Genomic DNA, 25823 nt, shown 5'->3' with positions numbered 1-25823 from the left:
GGTGGTATGGAGAGAGACAAAAACACAAGGAAGAAATTCCAAGACTGACGCCAGTAAAGTTTACACAGAGAGTCACCAAGGAAGGCGCCAGTGTCTTGGTACTGTTGGGTCTCTGGGCTTTTGTTTTGTTTTTTGTTTTTTATCATTTGCACCTGAAGGACTGATGTTAACCCCATCCTGGGCCCTGTGAGAGCTTGCTGAGGAGAAATATGTAGCCTCAGGATGCTCTATAATATACAGATTCAGCATGTGCAGTAAATGGGAGTTGGCGGGTGCCAGGGTTCAATGGACCAAATTTTCTATTTGACCTCCATCCAACTTATCAGAAGGCTTCATGAAAGCCTTAAGTGCTTCAAGATGTTATTGGAGTAGCAGTGTGGTGTGATGTGGTGATTGAGAATGTCATGTTTTCCCAATGGATCCACCATGTGAAAAATTATTATGGATAATTTATGAGATAGTAACATGCAGAAAAATTGATGTATTTTCAGTAAAGGCCCATTGTGACTAGATCTGATGGATAAACTGATTATAAGTGCCATTGGAGAAGTTTCCTACCATGAGAACAATTGATTATTTATATCAGATCTAAATGTAACATGTTGCTGTACATTTGCAAGATGATTGGAATTTGACCAATCAGCCATTAGGTCCAATTGATTTTCCCTCATACAGAACATTGGTCCTGTTGGTTTCTGTTTTGCTTGGGGGGGTGGGTGTGGTGACTTGGGAGGTAAAGTCCCTTCCTGCCTTTTTGATAAGCTGGCCACTGTACTTACTGTATAGGCAAACCCAGTGCAGGAGAGTTTTTAGTATGCTCTCTTGTTTTTGTATGCTTTTTAATGAATTATTTAATATTTAAATATCAGCCTTCATATTTTCTTAAAGGAATGAATTGATGAAGTATTAATGTTTCTTATATTTTTAGCTGTAAGTTATCTTGTCCAGTCTACATAATTTTGTTTTGTTGGTTTAGTATAATGGTTGGGGAATTGGGCTTTTATCTGAAAAGTTTCTGTTTGATTCTCAGTGGGGGCTCTGTTGTTGTACCTTTGAGCAAGATATTTAGCCTGAATTGCTTCAGTAAATATACAGCTATAAATGGATACTATATAAAAAGGTAAGCTCTGAGCAAGGACATGGGCTAAATATAAAAGGTATAGCCTTCCGCTGAAAATATTCATTGACTGTCTCAAATGTTTGGCTTTTGTCACATACAGTCGGAGGTCATCTTCAGTAGATTGCTAATCTTCAAATGTTATTGATGATGAATCCCTTCCTTGGGCCTGTCTTTAGGGGGAATGTGGAAACTTCATCCGCTTGATCGAACCATGGAACCGGACTCACCTGTATGTCTGCGGCACTGGAGCCTACAATCCCGTGTGCACCTACGTCAATCGAGGACGCAAGCCTCAGGTAAAGCTGGCCACTGAGTCTGGCTTCTGCCGGATGACTTGACTCACAGATTCCATGCCAGATTCTGTGTTTTCCATTATGGTTTACACACTCTTGCATAATGCCTCCACTTTTGCCACAGAACTTTCTCCAGACTGCAAAATTGACCCGTGTGAATTAATTTCTGCCTTTAGTTTACGATGGTAGACATGTTGAATTAGTTGTTCTTCATTTGTTTTGAATGTTAGGGATTTTAGACTGATTGAACACTAATGAACTGAAAAGGCCTGTAAATCGAAGTATATCTCATTCATTTGTAAATGTCAGTATAGACAATGCGAGTATCTCTCTAATAGACAATCACTGAGTTAGTATCGAGCATTCATGTGTGTTAGCTAGAAAGATGCACAGAAATGCTGGATGCAGTATTGTCCCTGAGACGGACAGCATGAGAGTGACCCCTGCTGCTAAGGAGGTCCACTGCAGCCAGGCTCTGAGTTCTGGTAGTAAAAAGACTGTGTGTAGTATGTGAAATGTCCCACTGCAGAAGTGGTGCCAGTTTCATGTCTGAGAGGCTCTGAAAGACTATAATGAATGAGTCTCCCTTCCATCGTCAAGCTTGTACCCCCACATCCCCAAACCGCCACATCTCCACCCCCTCTGCTGGCTGCCATCAGAGCCCCAGCAGCTGTTGTCCCCAGCGCACCGTTATTCCGCTACATGTTTAGTCTTATGGTTTAATTGGGAGGCTTGAATTTCCTCCTCCAGGCCGAGCAATACAATTTTGGTGCATTTCCTTCTTATTTTTGGACATCCCCACATTGCGACTTAGCCCCTCCATTGCCCCACTTCTTTAAATGCGGTTGTTTTTTTAATGCCAGTCCGGGGGCTTTTGAAACAGGACTTAAATAAAAGTTGTTTGTTCAGAGTTTGCTTCCTCCAGGGCCTGGATTATGGTGCCAGAGGCCTTCTGGACACCACCCTGCCGATTCCTGTGCTTCCCACTAATCTGCCCTTAACCAAACACTGGGTTCTCATGCACGTCTGCTAGTGCCATCCCTAAAGCAACATGTCTGAAGCCCAGCCTGCTTGTTCTGCCCATCCCCTCTGTGCTGTGTAACTCCAATCCTCGAGTCAGGGTTCAGAGTTCACAAAACGTAAAAGAGTGTGTTCCATCATGGGAACAAGCTTTATAGAGGGCCAGAAGAAAGTCTCCTGTTTTGCATTAACACCATAAGTCTTTTCTCTTTCATATGAAATGGTCTGGGAAGGGTTCACCTTAAGTGCTCTTAGTTGTCCTGGAAACAAGCATCCTCTTAACTGTCCTGGAAACAAAGTCAAACATCGTGGAATTTTGCACCCTGAACACACTGCATTTCCAGGCAGGAAACCAGGTCTGAAGCTGCTGCTTATTGAGTTTTCACATCATCACACATAAGTCTGTGTCCACACACAAAAACATGCACACACACATGATTGCACATACAGTAAATCTTTGCACATTGTATGCACACATATGCATATCATCACTCACATGTACGCACACACTCACACACATTCCAAGCTGCCTGTTTTGTCAGCATAGCTTCCTGTACACCAATAGATATCACTCATATCTTTGTTCCCTGTACACTGGATAGTTTAACTGTATATCAGCAGGCTTTTAGCAGGCTCACTTTCCTACGTGAGGCAGAAAGCAGCCAGTGAGGCTGTGTTGAGTAGAGGTGTTCACTGCAGATTTTTGGAATGAATCAGGGTGTTTTCAATTTGAATGTTCATGTGTTCCTTCCACTATTTTCCAGCGCAGTATCATAGTTTCATGGTATCTTTTCATTGTATTTCTCTACTACAAGGACCATCAATGTAAGGAAACACTGCCGATCTGTGTTTCCCTTGACAGAAGGAAGAGTTCACTGCCCTTCATTTCTAGCTGCTTAATCCAGCATTTACTGTAAATGTCCAATTACTTTACCTGTTTTGTTATTGAAGGGAAGCTGCAAGGCTGTCCCAGTTTGGTGGAACTATAACTTTGAAAGTTTAGTTTGAAAGTTTTATGAAAACGTCTTTAAGTTGCCTCTTAGTAATGTAGGGGTGGAGTGAGTTTGAGCAGGTGAGTTATTCCAGAGCGTGGTGCCAGATAATTATCTTGTACATTTGGGGAACAAATTCAAGCCAAGCTGGAACTATGCTATTAAAACAATGACTGGTGAACTAAATGGCAGCTCGAGTTAATAAAATATAAAACAATTGTCACAAGCATACACAAGATGATGGAGGCGAAAGGGTATAATCAATTTGTTCAATTGTGAGTTAGTCTTCAGTCTCCATGTTCATGTTCCACAGGTTTTTGCTCTAACTTCCCAAGTGATCACATTAACTATTATCTCTGGATGTGCATTCATTTATCTCTGGATGTGCATTCATTTATTCAGTCTTCGTTCCTGAATTGTTGATATATTAGGCGGAGGTCTAACATTCTTGTATTCTGCTGTTGTGACAGAAGTGTCATGGTTGGCGTTTTCTCTCGGTGGGAGAGAGGTCGGCCAGTCACGGCCCTTGGCGGCTGGTGTCACGGTGGGCGGGCTCCGGGTCAGTCCCATGGCAAGTTTCCCATGCCGGGCCCAGTCATTGTGCATATGGAGGAGGTGATAACCCCCAGCGTGTGGTGTGTTCTGTTTTTAGGCCCCGTTGCACCTGCAGACGGCACCGTCCGGAGGGAGGGCCAGCAGAGCCGCGGACCTTGGCGACACGGCCGATCCAATGGGAGCGCAGGTGGGACGTGGGTATGGGTCAGGCGCCCATCGCAAGCCTGGGCGGGCCTGTCCGCCCCCGAGCCCCGCCCAGAATGGGCAGGGGTTCGGGGTGCTGAACCCACTGTGGGCCAGGGCCAGCACGCTCTCTCTCTGTGCGGGGGGGTGCATGCCTCTGCCACCTAACACCTCATTTTTTAAAGAAATTTATTTTTGCTCATTTTATCTCACGTTGACATTTCTGTCATCCTGGGAGGGGGCCCAGCAGCCCCCTGTAATGGGAATCTAGTGAAGTCGCCTGTTTATCTCAGCTAAGCATGCAGCTTCTCTAGTCCCTGTCCATTTTCTTCTTTCATTTTATGAATGTTCGTTTATTCTCTTCTCTTTTTCACTTTTGCATTTTTTGCCATCTTTATTTTTTGACCACCTTGGGCATCCTTTTGCACTCTCTCCTTCTGTTTCTCTCTCTCTACCATGGTTCTCTTCTTGCAGGAAGAAGGCTGTTTGAAAGCCATTGTAGAGGGAATGTTGCTTGCCCTCGGCATCCAGACTTCTGCATGTAGGCTGCTGCTGTTGTCAGAAATGTTCCAATTTTTCATGGCTGAGGGGTGTGGCATGGGCTGTCACTCAGAGCAGATGTGAAGGGTCACCCTGAGTCAGTGAGGTTTACGGGGCAAACCTGCCCACCTGTCAGATTGCTCCACTCATCAAAGTGGTACAACTGTGCCATGTTGCTTATCTCTGCTCCGGCCGGCAATCTCCACTTGAGCCTTTTAGCCATGAAGCCGTTTGTGCTGCATGCTTTGTCATGGGGATGGGGGTGAGATAGTCTTGGTCTGTATTCATTTTTTGTGGCTGGTACTAGAAGTCGGGAGTACAGAGGCCTTCTCACATGCCTGAGAAGTGACTCAGGATGTGAGAGGCTGCTCTAAAAAACATGCATGTGAGCACTGCCACTCATACTCTGCTATCCCACCATCCCACCCACCCCCACCTCACCCAGCTCTCTCCCAACCAACTCTCAGGAATGCTCACTAACCACTCACTCTATCTCTCTCTCTCTCTGTCTCCCTCCCTCCCTCCTTCCCCACTCTCTCTCACTCTCTCTCTGTCTCCCTCCCCCTTTCTCTCTCTTCCCCTCCCCCCCTCTCTCCCTCCCTCCCCACTCTCTCTCTGTCTCCCTCCCCCCTTTCTCTCTCTTCCCCTCCCCCCCCTCTCTCTCCCTCCCCCCTCTCTCTCACTCTCTCTCTCTCTCTTTCTCTCTTTCCCCCTCCCTCCCTCCCTCTCACATGCTCAGTTTGACCTGCTCCCACCACAGCTCTGTTGGTCCAAGGCAAACACCAGGCTTCATGTTCATCTGTTAAACCAATGGAAATAATAGACCCACGTAGCCCTGCATTACTTGGATGTTTGAGGTCTTCTGCCATTCTGGGCAGAAAAAGAAAAAGTAACCCCTTGTTGGCCTTCGTCTTCAGCGCAGTGTCCTGTTGTACATGCGCAATATGTTGTGTTTCCCCTGGAGGAACGTGGCAATGGAAAATTGATGAAATACGTTTTTGGCAAATATAGTCGCATGACTTGCTTAATATTAGTTTATATTATTTGCTTGAATGTACATTGACATCTAGCATGCAAAGGGAGATGCGAACATCTTCAGTTTTTCATGTAAACACACTGCAGTTGATTTTAATTAAGGGTGTGGCTGAGTTAGAATTAGGCACTGAGAAAAGACAGCTGAAAGGACTCTGGCTAGCTGCTCTCCTTTGTGAAGTGGGTGATGATAGAGTGAGACAGTGATGTCTCCCTTTCCATCTCCCCTCCTCCCTCTGAGATAATGGGAGATTTTTAGTTTCGAGTGGTTCTAGTTCACGGCGAGGCAGCGGGGAACATTATCACATAGCTGGTCCAAATACCTGCCAATCTACTGCAGGGTGGCGTTCTACGGACATCAGGCAATCAGGCCTCAGACCCATTCTTCAGCTCTTTGGTGGATTACATATGTCAGCAAATGAGGGCCATTGGTCAAGGGAGAAGTGGAGGATGTTTGGATGAAAGATAGTTTCGAATGAAACACTTCTGGGTTTTTTTCCACATGTTTAACAAAGTCAGGACATCCTCAATGCAAAGGATTATGGGTGTTGAGGCACTCTCTTCATCTTGTGCCATCCATCAGGGTTTCTTCAACATGAGAAGGAAATAGAAGCATAGTGCACCCGCTTAATGCTCCCTGCAGAACAGGGATCATTGCTATAGCCCTAATGTGGTCAACAGCATTATTGATGGTAAGTCTCACATGCTGTTTCCCCTTTCCAGGAATACATATTCCACCTGGAGCCAGGCAGAGTGGATTCTGGGAAAGGGAAGTGCTCCTATGACCCCAAACTGAACAGCGTCTCTGCTTTGATCAGTAAGTACCACCTGCCTGAGTCACATGTTCCATTAAACTGAGAATGCAGAATTTAATCATGACACGGTTCATTTTAGATCCCCATAGAGCTGGTAGCAATTTAGCCAGACAGTGTGGTTCTGTTGCCATCTCTTTAGTCTCTTATGGTCCAGGCATATTTCACAGTAGTATGAATGGGCAACCCTCCCGTTAAAGCACTTCATTTCAACTGGGCTCAGGACAGACAGCTTGGCCACTCTTTTCCAAGACCTTTCCCACAGAACAAAATGGTGAGTGTTTGTTACATTCCTTTATGGAATGATTGGTAATTCTGACTACTTTTTCATCATATTTTATAATGTACTCACTTTAGGCCACATTCAAAAGATACATTCAAAAGATAAAAATAATTCATTTTTTCATTTTTGGATAGTTCAGTAGCACATTAGTGGAAAGCATCTGTTGTATTGGAAATTTAAAATGCCAACTAAATTCTCTAGACATTCTTGTTCATCAAATAATAATAATAGCAGTGGTGGTTGTAGTTACTAATGTGATCTGATGATATATATATATATAATCTAGAAATAAATAATACAGTGTTGAAAACACTGACCTCTAAAAGCAGCTTTTCTCACAGTGGCCTCCTGGCATTCTGAGGGTGGTCCGTTTGCCCAAGATCAGACCGTGCAGCAGTTGCCACGGTTGTAAGTGGATCCTTGTATCTCATCGCTGCTGGATGACACAGACATCCCAGTGTAAACTGCCAGCTGTGCTTTCCCACATTAACACACACTTCCAGCTGACCCAGGCAGAATCAGAGGGTGATTTTCACACGGATTAACCTCCCCTCTGTGGTGGGATCAGTGCTGAGATGGGAGGGCCTGCACATGTATAGGGGGGGCACTGGAGCCCCTGTCCCATTAAGGATCACACATTCTACTTCCAAACCCAAAACCTCAATACCAGGACTCTGAGTGCTTCCTGTGTTTCTCTATCTCTTCCCAAAACTGATCTCACTGCTAGTGTTTAGAGAAAGAGGCTGGGGAATTCATATAAATCTCCCTTTAATCTTTACAGAGGCCCTGTCTTATTTATCCATTCCTTTTCCAATCTCCACCACCTACCCCCCACCTCCTTATGCAAACACCGCCACCGCTACCTCTATCTGCCAGCCTGTCCAGCTTTCGTGTGGCTGCCAGCTGCATGCTGGGACACCTGCTCCCACAGCCGGGCCCCTGACAGCTGCTGGAGGATCCCTGCCCTGTCTTCCCCACTGCTTAACAAGGCCTGGTCTCTGGGACACATCGTGTCCCCTCAGTGAGCCAAACGCTCCATGAACGCTTCCATCCAGCCAAGCACAGAGCACCACCTGTGCCTTTGGCCTTTGGGCCACCATGACCTTTGGGGTGGATCTGTTTGGGACGGGGTCTCTTCTCACATGTACTTTCAATGATGGCATGACTACTTTGGTCTGTACACGAGGGAGACTGTTTATCTCTCTGCAGTTACATTATTGTCCCTCTCTACATTCTGTGTGTGTCCCTCTGGACTTCCTGTCTTTCTCTGTGTACTTCACTGTGTCATTGCACTTCATGTTTGTATCTCTGTCTCTCTCATTTCAATTCAGATCCAATAACTTTTTTGCTATAAAATATTTTGCACACTGACAAGGACTACAGCTAAAGAAAAATAAAGAAAATGACTTTTGAAATGGCACAAGTTAAAATCAATTTTATATACTTGAGAGGTACTGAATATCTTTTTTTACACACTCAGAAAATACTTGACTAAATATGAATAATGGAACTAATAGAAAATAAAAATTAAGAACCAAATTATGACTGTGTTACAGATGGTGAGCTGTATGCTGGGGTCTACATTGACTTCATGGGAACAGATTCTGCGATTTTCCGGACTCTAGGGAAGCAGACGGCAATGAGGACAGACCAGTATAACTCCAGATGGTTAAATGGTACCAGTTCACTTGTGTCTTATTTTTTCACTAGATTCTGGCATCTAACCAGCTCTCATATGCATTGTAATTAGTGCCACTTAAACTTTTCCTCTGTGAGTTTAGCATGGGGTGTCGCATGCTAGAATTTTCCATTTGGCACCAGTTTGGGTGCAAATTAACAAGCTGGGCCTTTCAGCCCTGTTTACTTCTATATTCCAGCTATGTTCATAAAGGATTTGTCATTGCCATGGGCAACACCTACTGGGTGCTGGCTTTTGTGCATCTAGTCATGTATTTGGTACTTCAGTCTACATGGAAACATAAATGGATGCAGAAATGTGCCTGTTTATTGAGTTTAGTAGATATAGGATACCTGATTGTGATAATGTTTTTTCATTGTGAAATAAGTGAATGTGTGTGTCTATAAATGATGAACATGAAACAGGTTTATCTTTGCAGTTAAGAATTTTCTCATCCCCAAAACCCAGCTCCACTCTCACCGGTATTTTCTAATTTCTGTCTCTCTCTCTCTCTCTCTCTCTCTCTCTCTCCTGCAGACCCCTCATTTGTCCACGTGCACCTCATTCCTGATAGTGCTGAGAGGAACGATGACAAGCTCTACTTCTTCTTCCGGGAGAAGTCTTCAGAGATGGGCCAGAGCCCCATAGCCCAGTCTCGTATCGGCCGGATCTGCCTGGTTAGTGATACAACTGGTCAACCAACCAGGCTGCCTGACAGCCAATAGGCAACAGGTCCTGAATACTGGTCCAGAGTACAAACAATGTGAAATAATGTTAAATGGACAGGAAGTACTTTCTGGTATGCTTGGTTGTGGAGCTATAGTTTGTTTAACACCAGTGTGCTGGAATCTGCAAGCAAACAGTTAATTCATAGAAGAAGGTACTTGGACTGCCCCCTCCCCAGTGTGACCCTGCCGCCCTTTGACCCTGTCCCGGATCGGAAACCCAGACCATACTGGAGCTGAAAGCACTGGGCGGCAGTCCAAAGCAAGCCCCCCCTGACCTGCACCTCGAAGGGGAGGGGTGTTGATTCACCAAAATGTCCTGATGAAGCGCTGCCCCCATTCCCCGCTGAAATACAAATGAATGGATCAGGAAAAACAACAAATGAAAGGGGGATGATTTATGCCTGTGGATAAAGAGATAGACTGCAGTTAATCTCACCAGGTCCAGTTTACACTGCACAGTCCCCCTGTCCTCCCCGGCCTCTTCCCTCCCTTCGGGTTAACTGGGTGTGGGTCAGCCTGTGACCCATATAATAACCCCATCATTTCTGTTTTTGTCGCAGTCGGCATGTCAGGGTCTGGGCTACAGAGATGCTCCCTGTCCCTAGCTTGCCTGAAGCAGCAAATCCTACTTTTACATTCATGCCGTTGACTAGCTCAGCTCACTGAAAAGATAGATTGTTCAAAACCTGTGGTATTTTATGCACGGTAGATATTTAAATAAAAATACATTACTGTCAAGCACATATATTATGTTAAATACAGAATTTTTCACAAAGTATGATTTAAAATACCGGGGCGTTAACAAATCTGCGGACATTTATATAATATAATAGTATATAATGATATATATACAGTATCAAATATAGATAAATGCCTCTCCTGTGTTCTCCCATTTTCTAATGTCCTTCGCAGCAAGTTTCCTGGTCATAGTTAAATATGTCTCAGAGAAAGTGGGGAGTGGGGCCATAAATCCTCTTTAGAGGGGTTTTGATCACCCCGGCAGATAGCGTTGGAGTGTGGCCAGTAGCGGCGGCAGATGGGATAGGCTCAGTGTGTTCCGCATCTCGTCTCTCCGAAGCTGAGCTGACATTTTGTGCCTGCTTCAGTGTCTTTTCCCACCGCCGTGTGTTTGACATGAGAACAGAGTGTAGCGCAACGTCAGTGTGTGTGCGTGCGTGCATGCGTGTGGTTCTGAACAGCCTCTCTCCTCTCCCTGACAGAATGACGACGGTGGTCACTGCTGTCTGGTGAACAAGTGGAGCACCTTCCTGAAGGCCCGGCTCATCTGCTCCGTCCCGGGGGCTGACGGGATCGAGACACACTTCGACGAACTCCGTGAGTGTCATTCCATGCTCTCGACAGAGTATTAGAGTATTGTCCTCTTACAGTCTGCAGTCAAAACTGTGCTATATACGACAGAAGAAAAACCTATACTAGAATGGTGGGGTTTAATGTGATCACAGATAAAATGGCTGAGGATGTCATGTAGTCCCACACTGTCAGACTAGATCTCTGCTACACTCCATTCTGACTCCTTTGCTATTCCTGCTGAAACATTACATTACATTATTTATTCTTAGCCGAAACCTTGTGTGTAAAGTTCACATTTTTTGTGTACTATCTATTTTTTATGGATGGATGGAGTTAGGAATTCAAGTCAACTACCCTACTCAAGGGTACAACTGCAGTGATTTAAACCTGTAACCTCTGGTACAATCCCAGTCCCCTGGCCACTATACTGTACTGCTACCCAAAGTCAGCTAGATCAAGTACATCAACTTGCCTTGGCAGGAGAGTGTCACCCTTAGGTAACTTTATGGAAGTGCAGCTTGGGAACCATAGCAACCACTGCCCGGGTCATTTTGCATGGCATGCTTTCATGAGCCAAAAGGGCACTTATAACAAAGTTATAGAAAATAAGCATTTCCAAGGAAATTGTAGTTTTCTTTCTGTGTATCAACTTACATATATCTGCCCTTCCCTTCTGCAAAACATGTCTGTTAGTTGATGCGTGCAGGGCTAAGAGGTCAACTGGCTTTCAGTGAAAATAATTTGGTGTAATGGGAAATAATGCTCTAAATTGTGGGTCTCTTGGGCAGTGTTAAGTTCTGACTTCCCCACACCTACCTCGCCCCTCTGTTGTTCTACAGCCCAGCCCTACGTCCCTCCCTCTTCCCCTCCTCTCTCCATCTCCCTCTCTGCTGTGTATAACTGAATGAGTGCATAAATGTGATTTCCAGCAGCAGTTCTGAAAGTAGTACGTTTATTTTGGCCGGCTGCCACTTGGAGATCAGCTGTAGAGTGAGTGAATGGGACAGATCGCTGATCAACAGGGGGGTCAAGTTTCTCTGCCCTGTCCTCTCTAAATACACCCCCTCCCCTTCTTGAAATTTACTGCCCCGGTACTACTGTGCGCTACTGCCCCCTGGGCACCTCCTTCGCTATTCTATTTTCTGTGTCTGCTTGTGAAATTACAGCTCATTGCAGAAATATTTATAATCAATACTTATTATCTATGTTTTATTATTCATTAATACATATTCAGTTGTGCAAGTTTTTATTAGAAAAATATAACTTATGCAATTCCAGTTGGAAAATGCATCATTTGTGGACCCCAGTCATGGAGCCATGGCAAGGAGGAAGAAACAAATAGTTGCTTGTCCTCTTCTTTCAAGATGTCTGTCACAGAAGGCTTGTTTTCATGCTATAATACAGGATTTGTTGAAAAAATGTTCTTCACCGGCTCTTGTCTCAAACAGATGGCGATTTTTATCAAGTTCATATCTGTCTTGTTGTCCTTGCCAAATCTTTGTGTACGACATTCTCCATACTGCAGTGGGGGACTTCCATTTTTCTATCACTGATTTTGAATTACAGAAGTGGTGAGGGAAGTGCAATGAGGAATATATGATGAACATATATATATATATAAGTAGACACAATGGCTTCTTGCAGTCATTTGCACAGGTTAGTTCTAAACTGCTAATGTCTTTCATCTCTTCTTCCATTTCTTGCACCCAATTCTTTCATTTGTTTATTCAAGTTCATCTCCACATTTCATTTTTCCAACTGAACCGAAATGCTGACTCTGCAAAGATTGAGACTGTATCACACATTCCTGTGTTTAGGTGGTCATTGTTTAGTGCAGCCCCTTAAGTGGCATTGAACTGTGGGTCTCCGGTCAGCTTGAAGCTGTCTGGACCTACTAGTACTCAACAAGAGTAAAACAGCACCGTGTCAGTTCATTGGCTGAAGAGTCAGACCACAGGAGACTGGCGCTCCAGAGCCTGAGCAGGTGGTTTTAGCTTGCCGTAATAAAAATGTCAGCGTTTTCCCCTGGTTTTAATTGGGCCTTCGTTTACCCTGGCGAAGTTGGCGGTTTCGTGACGCGATGCTTTGGAAAGCTGGAGCACATTTGCGAATGTGGCTTGCTCTCAGCGCTCTAATAAAGCCGTAAAGCTGCAGTTTAGCGTGAGCTCTGGATGGCTGTTAATGACCGCCAGGCGGAGAGGTAAACCTGCCGCGCCAGGGCTGCCGCTCACCCGCACCTGGCAGCCGTGGGCGACCCCACTGCGTGTGAAAGCCTGCACTGTACCGGCTCTCACATCAGGCCTAACTTTAAAGAAATGAAAGCATGAAAGCGGACTGACTGCATGGCCCTCGCCCATTAGAAAATGGGCAGCCATAAAATTCTTAGTTTTCACAGTGCACCAAAATAAGGGGGAAGGGAGGGGGGGGGTTCTTTTTTTTTGAGAAAAGTGATGAAACTTTAAGAATAACTGTTGAGTCCTTGCAGTAATATTATGTGCGTGTACCTTTGCGTAAGCATTGTTGGAAACCTGGGGAGTTTAAACAGTTGGAGAGTTTCAGTTCCACTACTCAAATAGCACAAAACTGGACTGTGGCAATATTGAAACAACAGGGGGCTCCATTTTGAAACAACAGGGGGCCCACTTCCAAAGCTGTGTTCAACTCATTTCACCACAAATGATCCACTGTGATTCTTCTACAAAATTATATCCAGAAGAATAAATTAAGCACATGAAGGAAAATAAATGTGGTGATTGCTTGACTAGTTTATTTTACCAAGTGAGAACCACAGACAAAATTAGTAACACATGCTTCCCTTTTTCCATTGAGGCAAAGGATAAATGGCCAATGCAGGTCATTAAATGCATCTTTTTTTTCCATTTACAGGTCACTGCTGAGAGAGAAAGAGAGAGAGAGAGAGGGAGAGGGAAAGAGAGAGAGAGGGAGAGAGAGAGAGATTGGGGGCATGTTATGAGAGGATAGGATTCAGGCAGTGTCCCTGTCTCTGTCTGGACAGGCAGCAGTCAGAGGTACTCTAGCTCTTTCCGGAATCTACCAGGAGAAAGAAAGAGAGATGGATTGTGTACAGTTCCTGCAGAAATAAATTCTTTCTTCACAGGAAAGGAAAAATGTGCAGAGTGGGTTTTATTGCTGTACAAAAGCTGGTGGTGGGGGGGTGGGTTCTGAGTCTGGCTTCTTTCAGTGAGCTTATTACCTTGCAAGTGTTGAGAGCCCCCGAATGCCAAATGCTTCCTCACACTAGTCAGAGATTTATAATTATTTTTACTGTTATTTTGTCATATTGTTAGAGCTGTGGACTGCCTCAGATGACCGAGAGTGAGAGTAACATAGGCCCTGTCTCTGGTTCTCGTAGTAGTGGTGGAGTAGTGAGTCTGGGCTGTGGGGTCATATTCTACCTGATAACACCAACAGTTCCCCTTTCTCTGTCTGTAGTGACCCATGACTGTTCCAGTGTTGTGGCCTCTGAGGGCCCAGCCCGAGTGGCTCTTACCAGCTGGCCGGGATGATAATTGAGGGTGGCAGAAAGGAGAGGGGGAGGTGGGATATTGGAAACACGTGCTGTCCGCCTACCCAGCTAGTTATCATTGGGTCTGAGCTGGATAGCTCCTGTTTACCAGAAATGAATCCCCCATAGATTCTAGACCTCTTCACCTGTCCGTGGGTATTTTCTTCTATGATAATTGCTTACTGTTGGAATATGAAGCTGCCTATGTCTGTACTTCTCAGCAGTATTCCAGGAAAATGCATCTCCAGTTTTTTAAAAAGGGAAACACTTGTTTTATTGTTTTATCTTCATCTGTGCACCACCACCTTGTTTTATCTTCATCTGTGCACCACCACCTAAAACAATTTGCATTTATGTGGCAGATGAGTTAGTTTCTTGGTGCTGTACTTGCTTGAAACATTTTAGAATGTTTTTTAAATCAGGGATGGGCTGTGATTTGTTCTTGCACAGGCTTGCAGAAGCTTACGGACTCCTTGTGCTCTCTGTCTGTCTCACATCACCTGTCAGGCACGCTGCGTTGAGCTTTTTAATTTCCTTCACTGTGGAGAATGGCATGCTGGAGATAAGACTTATATTACTCTGGAGGGTGGGGTGCAGGTTATGGGAGCCGTCAGGGTCTTTAGACGTGACCTTACCCACAGCAGGTGGGAGGGTAATCAGCATCCAATCACACGGCTCCTGGGACTCACTGGGCTGCCGCTGACATCACCACAGGTCATCCTGTGTCCCTCCCATGGAGGCCATAACCATGCCTATAATTGACTATAACCCAAGATACAGGAGCCCTTCCACATCCTCCTGCCGCCCAAACGGGCACGTCATTGTCGGGCTTTTTCCGAGAATTCAGGAAATCGAAAGGCCCTGACCGTCACGCCTTGAATAACAGGCCACTCCTGGTGACCCTGCGACAGCATTATCTCCATCCAGCCGACTCCCACACACCCACCCACAAGCTTGCTCTGCAGCCGTCAGCTTAGATCGTCACTGATAGGGCACAGCCCTGAAACTTCCTGTGACATCATGCTTGTACTTACCAGGGAATCAGGCGGATATCATTTCCCCCATTTTTTTTCCCGGAAGCACGCACAATGACTGTTGAGGTTGCATGGCAGGATGGCAGGTGTGGTAGCTGATGAGCTCTGTTTTTCTCTATTACGTACTTGCAGCCTTGGCCTTCGCCCTGCCCTGATGCGTCCTGCTCTCCTACTGTCCTCCTGTCTGAGAGCAGGATGCCGGGGTCCAATAGGGACAGTGTGGGAGGAGGGGACCCCCCCCCCTTACTCTCTCCCTACAACCTCTTTGAGTCTCACTGCCCTCACTCCCTCACCTCTGTCTCGAGGTGCAGCCCTTGACTTCCTGTCTTCATTCAGTCTGGACATTTCCATCGACAGAAGCAATCCCCACCCACCCCCAAGACTGACAGCTGTACAGACAGTGGGACATTCAGTTCAGAGAGAAACCATTTTTGCTGTGGTTGGCCTCTGGACACACCTTCACTCTGAGTTGGGCCAGCAGTGTGAAGCCACTCATCAGAGAGCAGAGAGCACTAAACTGCCTTTCTCTCTGTGCTTCAGGGGACGTGTACATTCAGCAGACTCAGGACACAAAGAATCCCGTCATCTATGGGGTCTTCTCTGTGTCAGGGTGAGTAACTGTGGTATTTAATGCCTATTTTACCTTATCTATACTGTACCTTGTATCTCTTACATGTATTATTATTAATAGTATTATTAGTATTATCTGTGATTAAACTCCGTATTGGAAGGGGGCTTTGCGGAAGACCCATGGAGCATAGGATGTGCCCTGTACAGCACACACTACAAAGAGTCAAACAGGAAGCCTTTAACCTCACATGGGAGGCCTGCTTCCTGTAAAGCACTGAATTGGTTTCCGCATTGGAACTTTTGGATAACAAGCCATCAGTCAACACTTACACTAACTGCCCCCAGAACCGTCAGAATGCATCAAAGAGAACTCACAGCTGCCACTTCTGCTGTGGGAACTGCGTCTGACTGTCTGCACATAGAAAATGATTTCTGCAGTTCAAACGCTTGTGTGGTCCTGTCCTTCTTCCAGCTAGGATCAGTCACATTACTGACTCCATTCTCATTGGTCAAAACCAAGCCTGGGAACCACAATCACTTAAGGCCATGGTACCACTAATACCGTATGCTAAACACACCAACGTCACAATCAGCTAAACTGTCAACCATACAATCTGGGCTTTATGCACTCTTGTTACTATGGATCCAGCAAATTTCCTCCCTATTATGCGCACATGCACGCACACACACAGACACATATGCACAGACCCACATACACACATACACAGAGACACACACACACAGACACATATGCACAGACCCACATACACACATACACATGCACGCATGCACACACACACACACGCACTGACTGTGTCTCCTTTCTCCCTCTTTCAGGTCTGTGTTCAAGGGTTCTGCGGTGTGTGTCTACTCCATGGCTGACATCCGTATGGTGTTCAACGGGCCGTTCGCTCATAAAGAGGGACCCAACTACCAGTGGGTGGCCTACACAGGGAAGATCCCATACCCTCGACCCGGAACGGTGAGCGGCGCTACCGTCCTCTCCACCCACCACCCCCCACCCCCCACCCCCCAACACCGCCGTCCTCCTCATACCTCACATCGTACTCTACAGCTCAGTCAACTCTCTGTCCATTAATCACTGGGGAAAAAAATCTTTTATTGTAAAAACACCAGAAACAGTCTTCATCACAGGGAGCTGACAATTGATTTGTTTTCACTTCTGTCTCCAGAGGGTGAAGACAGTGTTGGGGCGTTACCTGAGCCCAGCTGATAATTCCAAGTCAAGCAGCTGGCATAATAGACATAAAAAATGGGCTGCTGCTTTCACCAGACACCGTCTAACAAGTAAATAAACCCCCTCATACAAATCCCCACCCCCAACAAAATTTTGCTGGTGTGCTGACATACTGGTACATTTCTGTATGTGGGCTGCTTAATCGAGTCTCTCAATGTGTGCACTGAACATGCAATCCAAAACATCTGCTCTTTGAAGCTGTAATTTGAATAACGAGCATGCCTCTGGCTGTTGGGGTAAACAGGTATCTGATATGTTTTGAGGAGTGAAAGTCGTAAGTAACAAAATGGGAATATAGCATACTGTGGGCCCATAAATTTAAGCCATGTTTATGTTAGCAGCAGCCCCCCGCCCCCCCATCAGAATGACAGATATCTCAGATATCCCTGCCCTAAATGAGAGGGCTCAATCCCTTAGAGAAGGGATCACCAAACTTTTTTAATTTGTTTTTTTATCTCAAGGCTCAATAAATTCACCACTCTGTGGCTGAGGACAGAAACCACACAGACTGGTTAACTTTTTGGCACCTTTATCCAACACCAATTACCCCAGCTGCAATGCAGTGCCTTTTACATCGAAACATGTCTACGTTCTGATGCAGTTGAAGCATGGGTCTAATAATGCATGCTCCTAATACAAATATTTAATAATTATAACGATTACAGCATTATCAATGTATAAATCACAGTGGCTGGGATTCAATCAGAATGTGTCCTTCACTTGGTCTAACAGTTTAAAACAAAAATACGTTTTTTTTCTTTGTAGACAATTTGGAAAATTCAGTGATAATAAAAACTAATGCACCAAAATGAGTTTGTGAAGAAAAGGTCTAACGCTTGCATTTACTTGTAAAATCAAAGTTAAGGACGAACATCGATTGAATTCAGGCTAATACTTGTTTCATAAAAAAAGGAAAATGAATTAATTAAACAGTTTATTCTTAAAAGAGAAGATATCTTTTCTATTCTGCTGAGGACCCCTTAGGATGGTTTCCCACATTGGGATGAATCCCTGTTGCTTCTGAGGCTGTGGCTGTCAGTGGCATAGATCAGTCTCCTCAAATCCGTCTAACCCACAGTGCCCAGGAGGGACCTTCACCCCAAACATGAAATCCACCAAGGACTACCCTGACGAGGTCATCAACTTCATGCGCAACCACCCAGCCATGTACAATGCTGTGTACCCAGTGCACAAGCGCCCCCTAGTGGTGAGGACCAATGTGGACTATGAGTTCACCACCATTACCGTTGACCAGGTTACAGCAGCAGATGGAAACTACGAGGTGCTGTTCCTGGGGACCGGTGAGTCACCACTCTACACTCCCACACCTTACTACCATCATTATCTTTGTTTTTCTCTCTTCCATGTAGGTAGTCCCGTAATCCAAAATGGACTATCTGCACTGAATAGCAAATGCCAAAACACCCCTACACAGAATATTGTTGATGTTAATCTCTTGGGACATAAGGGGAAGTTGTTACTGCTGGGATGCTTAGAAATTGACTGGGGGGGGGGTGGCTATTGCCTGTCACACAATTCTATACAATATAACCAGAACAGTACAGTATTTTACAGTATATTTGTTTGCAGTAAGGGGTGGTGGAAAAGAAAACACCAAAAAAAGCTCTCTCTAACAACTGCTGTTTGTGGTGATGCCGGCGCCCTCAGTTGGGTACAGTACACTGGTACAGTGGCTGGCCGTCTCTTCATTAGCATCCATAATCTTCCCTGTCCTCTTAGTGCTGACTAGTGTCTTTATGCTAAATCTGAGCCAGACCGTGATGTAGATGTTAACTGCATGTTATCAAACTGTGACCATCCATGTGCCACAATCACAGTGAACTGCAGTGGGTTTCTGTTAAAGCTAAACAGATCAATGGCCAATACCTTTTTTTGTTCAGCCAAAGTGGCTTTACCAGACAGAGTTGGTCTCCATCTTGAGCCTGCAATAGGATTGACCTCTAAATGTACAGTGTCTGGTTTTTTGACAGGAGCCGAGAATTTGATCCTTTTAGTTCAAAATGAATGGTTGCCCCAAAACCTGAAGGCTTTAGCTTGCATCATCTTCCCATTGTAAAAGCTTTGGATCCTGTGCCTTTAGGGCACTATAGGCTGCTGGGATAGGATCCATCACCTTAATCCTCCTACTGTTGCTGCCAAATATCTCTCTGTGAACCTTTAAGGGGAATGACATCACTCCCCCAGAATGCAGCATCACTGCATTCGCTCTCTGCTCTCCTTGTTTTCCAGCCTTTCATGTTCCCCCCACCAACCTGATGCACTAATGGATTTTATAGGGCTCGAAGTCCGGCATGAATGTACAGTAGAGCCGTGGACTGTTCCTTCCCTTTCAGCGTCTGCAATGTAAATGTACAGTGTGCATCTTTAGGTTTGGGTCTTTGTTGAGCCTGTCACTATTATAGATCAAAGATGTGAACACACCCTGGAGTGCTGCAGGGGACACACCAACATGGCAGGCTTTAATGGCGTGGCCGTTTGGAATCTGTGGTGCTCCATAGAGGCAGCAGGCTGGGAAAATGGCTGAAAAATATGAGATGGGTTATGGTCCCCTTGTGTTTTCCAGATCGAGGGACTGTTCAAAAGGTGATCGTCCTGCCCAGAGATGACCTGCAGACTGAGGAGCTGGTGCTTGAGGAGGTTGAGGTGTTCAAGGTGAGTGCATCTACTCCAGTGTAGAACACAGCGCCAGTGTTCATCAGACTTCTGCAGTTAAGGGAATATTGGAGGATGAGATTATGCAGTGAACGCTGATTGATTTATTCTTTTTGAATTCCAGGTTCCGACTCCAATTACAACAATGAAAATTTCTTCCAAAAGGGTAAGTGCCTGCTTTTAGCAGTGTTGCAAACAGCAGTGTTGCAGTATCTGCTGACTATTGCGTCTCATAACACCTGCAACACAGTTTATTTTCAAAACACATTTGACTAAATGAGAAATCATGGGAGGAAAACATGTATTTTCTTTGATTCAAATGCCAAGAGCTATATATGAAATTGCGCACAATTATTGCTTCCCCCATAATTCACATTATGGCTCCATTCCGGGAAGGACAATGAAGATTGAATGGAAAAAGGCTTGAAAGTATATTTCATGATTGTCTTTCACTGTAATTATGTTGTTGGCTTCAGATTTATGGATGACATTGCATAGACCTGCTGTCTGCCTGGCTTTTAGATTTCAAAACAGCTTATTATAAAGCTGAATTAACCAACAGAAGGAGAAAAAATAAACGAGGAAGGTAAAGCATAAGTACAAGGCTCTTTCCAGCAAACACACAACATTCTCACAACATAAATGCAACATCATTTCATTGCTTTAATTATTCAGAATAACGTGTACGTTTTTAGCGTCTCCTTCCTCTCTGTGATTGGTTATTAAAACACATAGCATTCTCGCGATGCTTCTGAATAATTAAAGCAATCAAACAGTGCTGCATTTCACCTCCTCTCATTGGGTGAAATTGGCTCCCCACATTTTCATTGGCTGAAACAGGCTCCTCCTCCCTTTAATTGGCTGAAACAGAGCTGTCCAGTCTCTGAAGTCTGTGCCCTCTCTCTCTCCACAGCAACAGCTGTACGTGGGCTCGGCGGTGGGCGTGACCCACCTGGCCCTGCACCGCTGCGATGTGTACGGCGAGGCCTGTGCAGACTGCTGCCTGGCCCGCGACCCCTACTGCGCCTGGGACGGCAAGTCCTGCTCTCGCTACTCTGCTTCTCAGAAGAGGTGAGCTGTGTGTGTGTGTGTGTTCATGTGTGTGTGTACGTGTGTGTACGTGTGTGTGCGTGTGTGTGTGTGCATGTGCGTGTGTGTGTGCATGTGTGTGTGTGTGCATGTATGTGTCTGTGCGTGTGTGTGTGTGTATGCGTGTGTGTGTGGGCGTGTGTATATGTGATGAATGACTTAAAGATCTTCTTTTTTTTTCAAATATTCTGCTTGTTCACATTTTTATTCAACCCTTTCAGGCGTAGCCGGAGACAGGATGTGAAGTACGGCAACCCAATTCGGCAGTGCAGGGGCTACAATTCTAACGGTGAGCCCAGGCTAAGAACCCGAAATAAACACCTTTTTCACAGTATCTATATCTTTACTGTTGTACCAAAAATTAGAAACTATTGTCATGGTTGCCATGGTGCTGTGTCTGCTGTAGCCAATAAGAACACGCTGGAGATGGTGCAGTATGGCGTGGAGGGCAGCAGTACCTTCCTGGAGTGCCAGGCCAGGTCTCCTCATGCTGCTATCAAGTGGCACCTGCAGAAGGACAACAGTGACAGAAAGAAAGAGGTGAGTGCTCACCTTTCTGTCATACTTAGCTCCTCCCACATGAGCCGTTCTCACGTGCAAGCTCCGCCCACCTGAGTGGCTTGTTCTGTTAGAGCACTGCCTCAGCGGGTGGACCAAAGAGTGAAAAGAAACAGCTGCTGTCTGCCGGCTCCCAATGTGGATGACATTGCAGAGATAAAACAGGCCTGCAAATACAGTTGGCTGACCTAAACGGGGAAGAGTCTGTGATCAAAATTGGTTTTAAGACCTCTGCTGAACATATGTGATCTTTCCTTTCTCAATCCTGTTTCCTCTGCTGTAATAGTGAGAGAATAACCATGCACACTATTAAAGGTTCTTGGCATAAGGTGCATAATCAACATGTCACATTGGTTGCCACTGCTATAATTGTCAGCATTTGTACAGGCAGTGGCATTTTTGGCAGAGAAGGTGAAATGGTTACAGGAAACGTCACTGCGAAAAAACAATGTTTCTCTTCACCACTTAATTTGCCTTTGAACTGCATAATGTCAGTGACATTTTAGGTCCTACTGTGCCAGTATGTTGCCAGAAATCTTAATTTGTACTGAATCACAGTTAGGTAAAGCATTCTAGGCTTGCATATTAAGTCTCATTCAGCAACCTATGGAGTGCATTATCAATGGAGGATCCAGTGATGAAGTGCAGGCATACAAGTCTTGACAGGACATGTCTTGTTAGCCTCAGTGGCTCATTACTGTAGGAGGCTTTGGGAAGCCATGGCGTCCTCCTTTGTTGGTCAGCATTCCAGTCGGCATTACTCACTTAGCTGCGCCCTTGCTTTGAACATCTGATTTAGAATATTATGTCATGGAAACAGCATGTGCGGGAATGCAATCAACTTAAACCACAACAAAAACCCTGACTGATATAGTCTCCACAACTCCAGCATCAGTCATATAAATGTGGGCTCATTCATGACATTGAATGCAGGGTGCAGGGAGAGGTGGGTCGTCAACTGGCAACTAGAAGAGAAAACTTGCAGGGAGCTCCACCCTGGCGTGGGCTCTTGGTTGTAGTCATTGCACACAGTAGGCAGAGAGCATAGGGCATTTCCCCTCCTCCCACACCACCCACAGTGCTCTCAATAAACAGAAGAAATAGGTTTCCTGGGAGGGGTGTTTCAGGGACATGCAATTTGATATGTCACAATACAGCCCATTTTCACTACTGAGCATGGACCCCGTTGACCAGAGCTGTCCTGTGCTGCACTTGCAATCTTGTATTATTTATGTGCTATATATTATATACAGTATATTCATATACTCTCTCTCTCTGTCTCTCTCTCGCTCTCACTCTCTCTGTCTCTCTCTCTTTATCTCTCACTCTCGCTCTCTCTCTGTCTCTCGCTCTCTCAGATGCGGTCGGACGGGCGTGTGCTGAGGACAGAGCAGGGTCTGCTGCTTCGCTCCCTGCAGTCCTCTGACTCGGGCCTGTACCAGTGCACGGCCACGGAGAAGAACTTCAAGCACACGCTGGTCAAGCTTCAGCTGGTCGTCCTCTCCAGCCGGGCCGTCAACAGCATCCTGATGGAGACGGGCGGGCCGGTGGCGGCGCCGCTCCAGTCCAGCCCGTGGACGCCCAGCGCGGGCCAGTACAAGGACCTTTTGAACATTCTGAGCCAGCCTGAAATGGGCCTCATCAACCAGTACTGCCAGGACTACTGGCATTACAGCAACGGCAGCCCTAAAGACCCCGCACTGGGGGCTGTGAAAGGGAAGGACCTCAAGGAGCTCAAGGAGCAGAAGAAACCACGAAACCGCAGGAATCACAATGAGGAAACTGGGACACAGGAGACATGAGAGGACCCCACCACCCCTAATGACCCCCACCCACATACACATAAAATGAGAAAGACTCAAATCAGAGAAATAAAGAAAATGGAAAGAACAAATCTTCAGAACTACAAGCAAGAGACACAAAAGTGAAAAGCAACAACCACGTTCCTTTTAACAATAAGAAAATAAGATACACAGTATTTATTGTAGGTTGTACATAGTATCATTCTGTGGATTTCTTTGTACTTAAATAGAAAAAAGGCTCTTTGTGTATAGGTACCTTCTGGGCAAATATTATTGTTTATTATTATTGTTATTGTTATTATTAATTTTATTGTTGTTTTTTTGAACAAAAATGTTTTCCATCTTTTAAAGTATCTTTTGACATCATTTCTGTTACATTGTAAGAGTATACTGAAGCGTACAGCGTTTGAAATGAACTAAAAGGGTTATTATAAACAGGGAACAGGGACTGGGTGAGGGGAGGGGAGGGGAAGGGAGTATGTCTGAGAGGATCTTATGGTTTTGACTGGAACCATGGCTGTGTTCCAAAATTCATACTTGCATACTACCTAGAGTGCATAGAATTTATTTTGTAGCTGACCAATCAAGTTTGTAGCTGACCAACCAATACTGTTCCAAAACTCAAGTACACAAGACTTGGTGCATATTCATAGAAATTCCTGAAGCACCATGCATTGAAGCATAATTTATTCTTTATTTTTGTTTCCAGAATTCCTTGCTGTTTAAGTAATGCAGTTTATTCAAATTCAGAAAATTCTAAGAAAGCTGTGATTTTTACGCAATTGCTATTGAAGTGTGTTTCCTAAACATACTCAGTTTGAAATGCTATGAGGTATTGCTAACTTCTTTTGAAATATGTTGGTTCATGTATTCAGTATACATATACATACTGTACGTCAAGTTCAAAGTTATTCTGTGAACGTGTATTCTAAATTGAGCCAGTTTGTTTCCAAAATACACATTCGCATATTTTATGGATCACACTTTCCAGTATGTTAGGTAGCCCATACTGCAGGTATACAGCATGCAGGTATTTATTTGGAACACAGCTCATGTTTCTGAGTATGATATGCTTCCCATAATTCCCTTGGAGCAGTGACTTGTGACAACCAGGTATGCAGGGTCTCTAAACCAAATGGGTTACCAACAGTGGCCTCGCATGTGACATCAGTCCACACACATCACCATGTGTGTCTGTGTTATTATATACCAGTATCTCACACACAATACCAAACAATATTTCTAAGTGCTTCGCCAGTTTTGAGTTGTTTGCATCATAATTAACGTGTTCACCTGTGTCAGCACTGTTTTGTTGGTTTTCTTGGTCTTGACTGTTTCTTTATTTAGTTTCTCAAGGCTTCTGAGCACAATCTCTTCCAACCTGAATTGCGATGAACATGTTGCCACTGTGTATATATTCTACTTCTTAATATTGTACATGTGAGACCACAAAGGTTTTGAGTAGTGCATTGTTTCCTAGGCAACAATTGTTTGCAGATGTTGGGGATTTAAAAATAGTGTTTATGTAAATCATAATTACTTGTAAAACTCCAAAATATCAATGCATAGCTCATTAATCAAGTTGTCACAATAGGATCCCATTGCATAGTTTCACTTGATACTATTTTAATGAGAGATGTCATCGATGATGATTGTGTAATAGAGAAAAATTCCTTCTTCCAGCTTCTACATAGAGTTCTGTCAGACAAAAGGAATAAGGTTTATGAGGATCTGAATTGGTGGTTCATATTGCCTCCGAGTACAATAGTGGTTACATTTTCAATATATGCACAGTGTGAGGAAATTTAGGTTGAAGAAATCTTCACATTTATACTTCTGTAGCAATGCAATTTAATAACATCTCATCCTGGAGGTACACAGCAACATAACAACGTCAGTGTTTTTGAGGGGTAGCAGAAGTTTGGAGTTCACATGGTATTACTTTGCCATAAAGTAAAATCAGATGTGTTTTTTTAAAGCAGGTAAAATATATACGTATAGTTTTAATGCATGTAAAAATAATTTACATATATGCCGACAGTTTGCAAAGATACAGATGCTTTGAGCTGGAGGGAAGATTTTGGCCTTCAGCACAGAGAAGCTCTGCAATAATTTCTAACATCTTCCTAACCAATGAATTTTTTTTTCTCTCGACAGAATAGGAAATTCCCATACCTCCATTGTGAACACTAGCTCAGCCTGGGAAAGAAAAACAAAAAACGTGTAAATACACAATGGAAAATTACAGCAGTGTGTTACACATGCCAACATATGAGGAAGCTTATTTTTCATTGTGTGCATGAAATGTTTATGTACTGTATATAAATATGAAACTGAAAAGGCTATGTTGCTGTTTTTATTTTCCTCAGATAACAGGAAATGGTGAACTTTCTGTGTGTGAATAATAACACTATGCCTAAGGGGCAGACTCGAGGTGCTTAAGGAATGTGCTTTAGTGGAAGATGATGTACGTTGAAATATTGACACTTTTTTATACTCTTTTATTCAGTGTGGGACATCATTAGTTCCTGTCTTACCAAACTGCCCCTGTCTTCCTCCAGTTCATACAGGGAGCTACAACAGACGGTTGTACAATTTGTTGCTATTTTTAAGGCGCGTGTTTTTTATTTTATTTTTTTTTATTTTAATGGTTTATTTAGGAGGACTGTTAATTGCAGAAAAAGACTAAATGCACAGGTGACGTTATTGTAATGACTTTCTCTCTTTCATTGTTGATGTTGCTGACTAATAAATTAAAGCTCTATA

The 25823-nt window shown here is 44.5% G+C and overlaps 1 protein-coding gene across 2 annotated transcripts in view; it reads left to right on the top strand.

The window, feature by feature from the left end:
- Positions 1-25823, top strand: part of LOC118210921 (semaphorin-3F-like) — a 77158-nt gene extending 51335 nt beyond the window's left edge. The window contains exons 5-19 of one of the 2 annotated variants that reach the window (XM_035387429.1): positions 1297-1416; positions 4078-4167; positions 6459-6552; positions 8387-8506; positions 9046-9185; positions 10457-10571; positions 15648-15717; positions 16515-16659; positions 18014-18236; positions 19520-19608; positions 19733-19774; positions 20522-20679; positions 20919-20986; positions 21104-21237; positions 22614-25823. In XM_035387429.1, the coding sequence (XP_035243320.1) occupies positions 1297-1416; positions 4078-4167; positions 6459-6552; positions 8387-8506; positions 9046-9185; positions 10457-10571; positions 15648-15717; positions 16515-16659; positions 18014-18236; positions 19520-19608; positions 19733-19774; positions 20522-20679; positions 20919-20986; positions 21104-21237; positions 22614-23057 (2052 nt within the window). In that variant the 3' untranslated portion in view covers positions 23058-25823. The remainder of the gene's footprint in view (positions 1-1296; positions 1417-4077; positions 4168-6458; positions 6553-8386; positions 8507-9045; positions 9186-10456; positions 10572-15647; positions 15718-16514; positions 16660-18013; positions 18237-19519; positions 19609-19732; positions 19775-20521; positions 20680-20918; positions 20987-21103; positions 21238-22613) is intronic. The other variant, XM_035387431.1, reaches the window with a different exon arrangement.

The sequence above is a fragment of the Anguilla anguilla genome, chromosome 13 (genome assembly GCF_013347855.1).
Source record: "Anguilla anguilla isolate fAngAng1 chromosome 13, fAngAng1.pri, whole genome shotgun sequence".
NCBI classification, from domain to species: Eukaryota; Metazoa; Chordata; class Actinopteri; order Anguilliformes; family Anguillidae; genus Anguilla; species Anguilla anguilla.
This window is presented reverse-complemented; position numbering and strand designations above follow the sequence as displayed.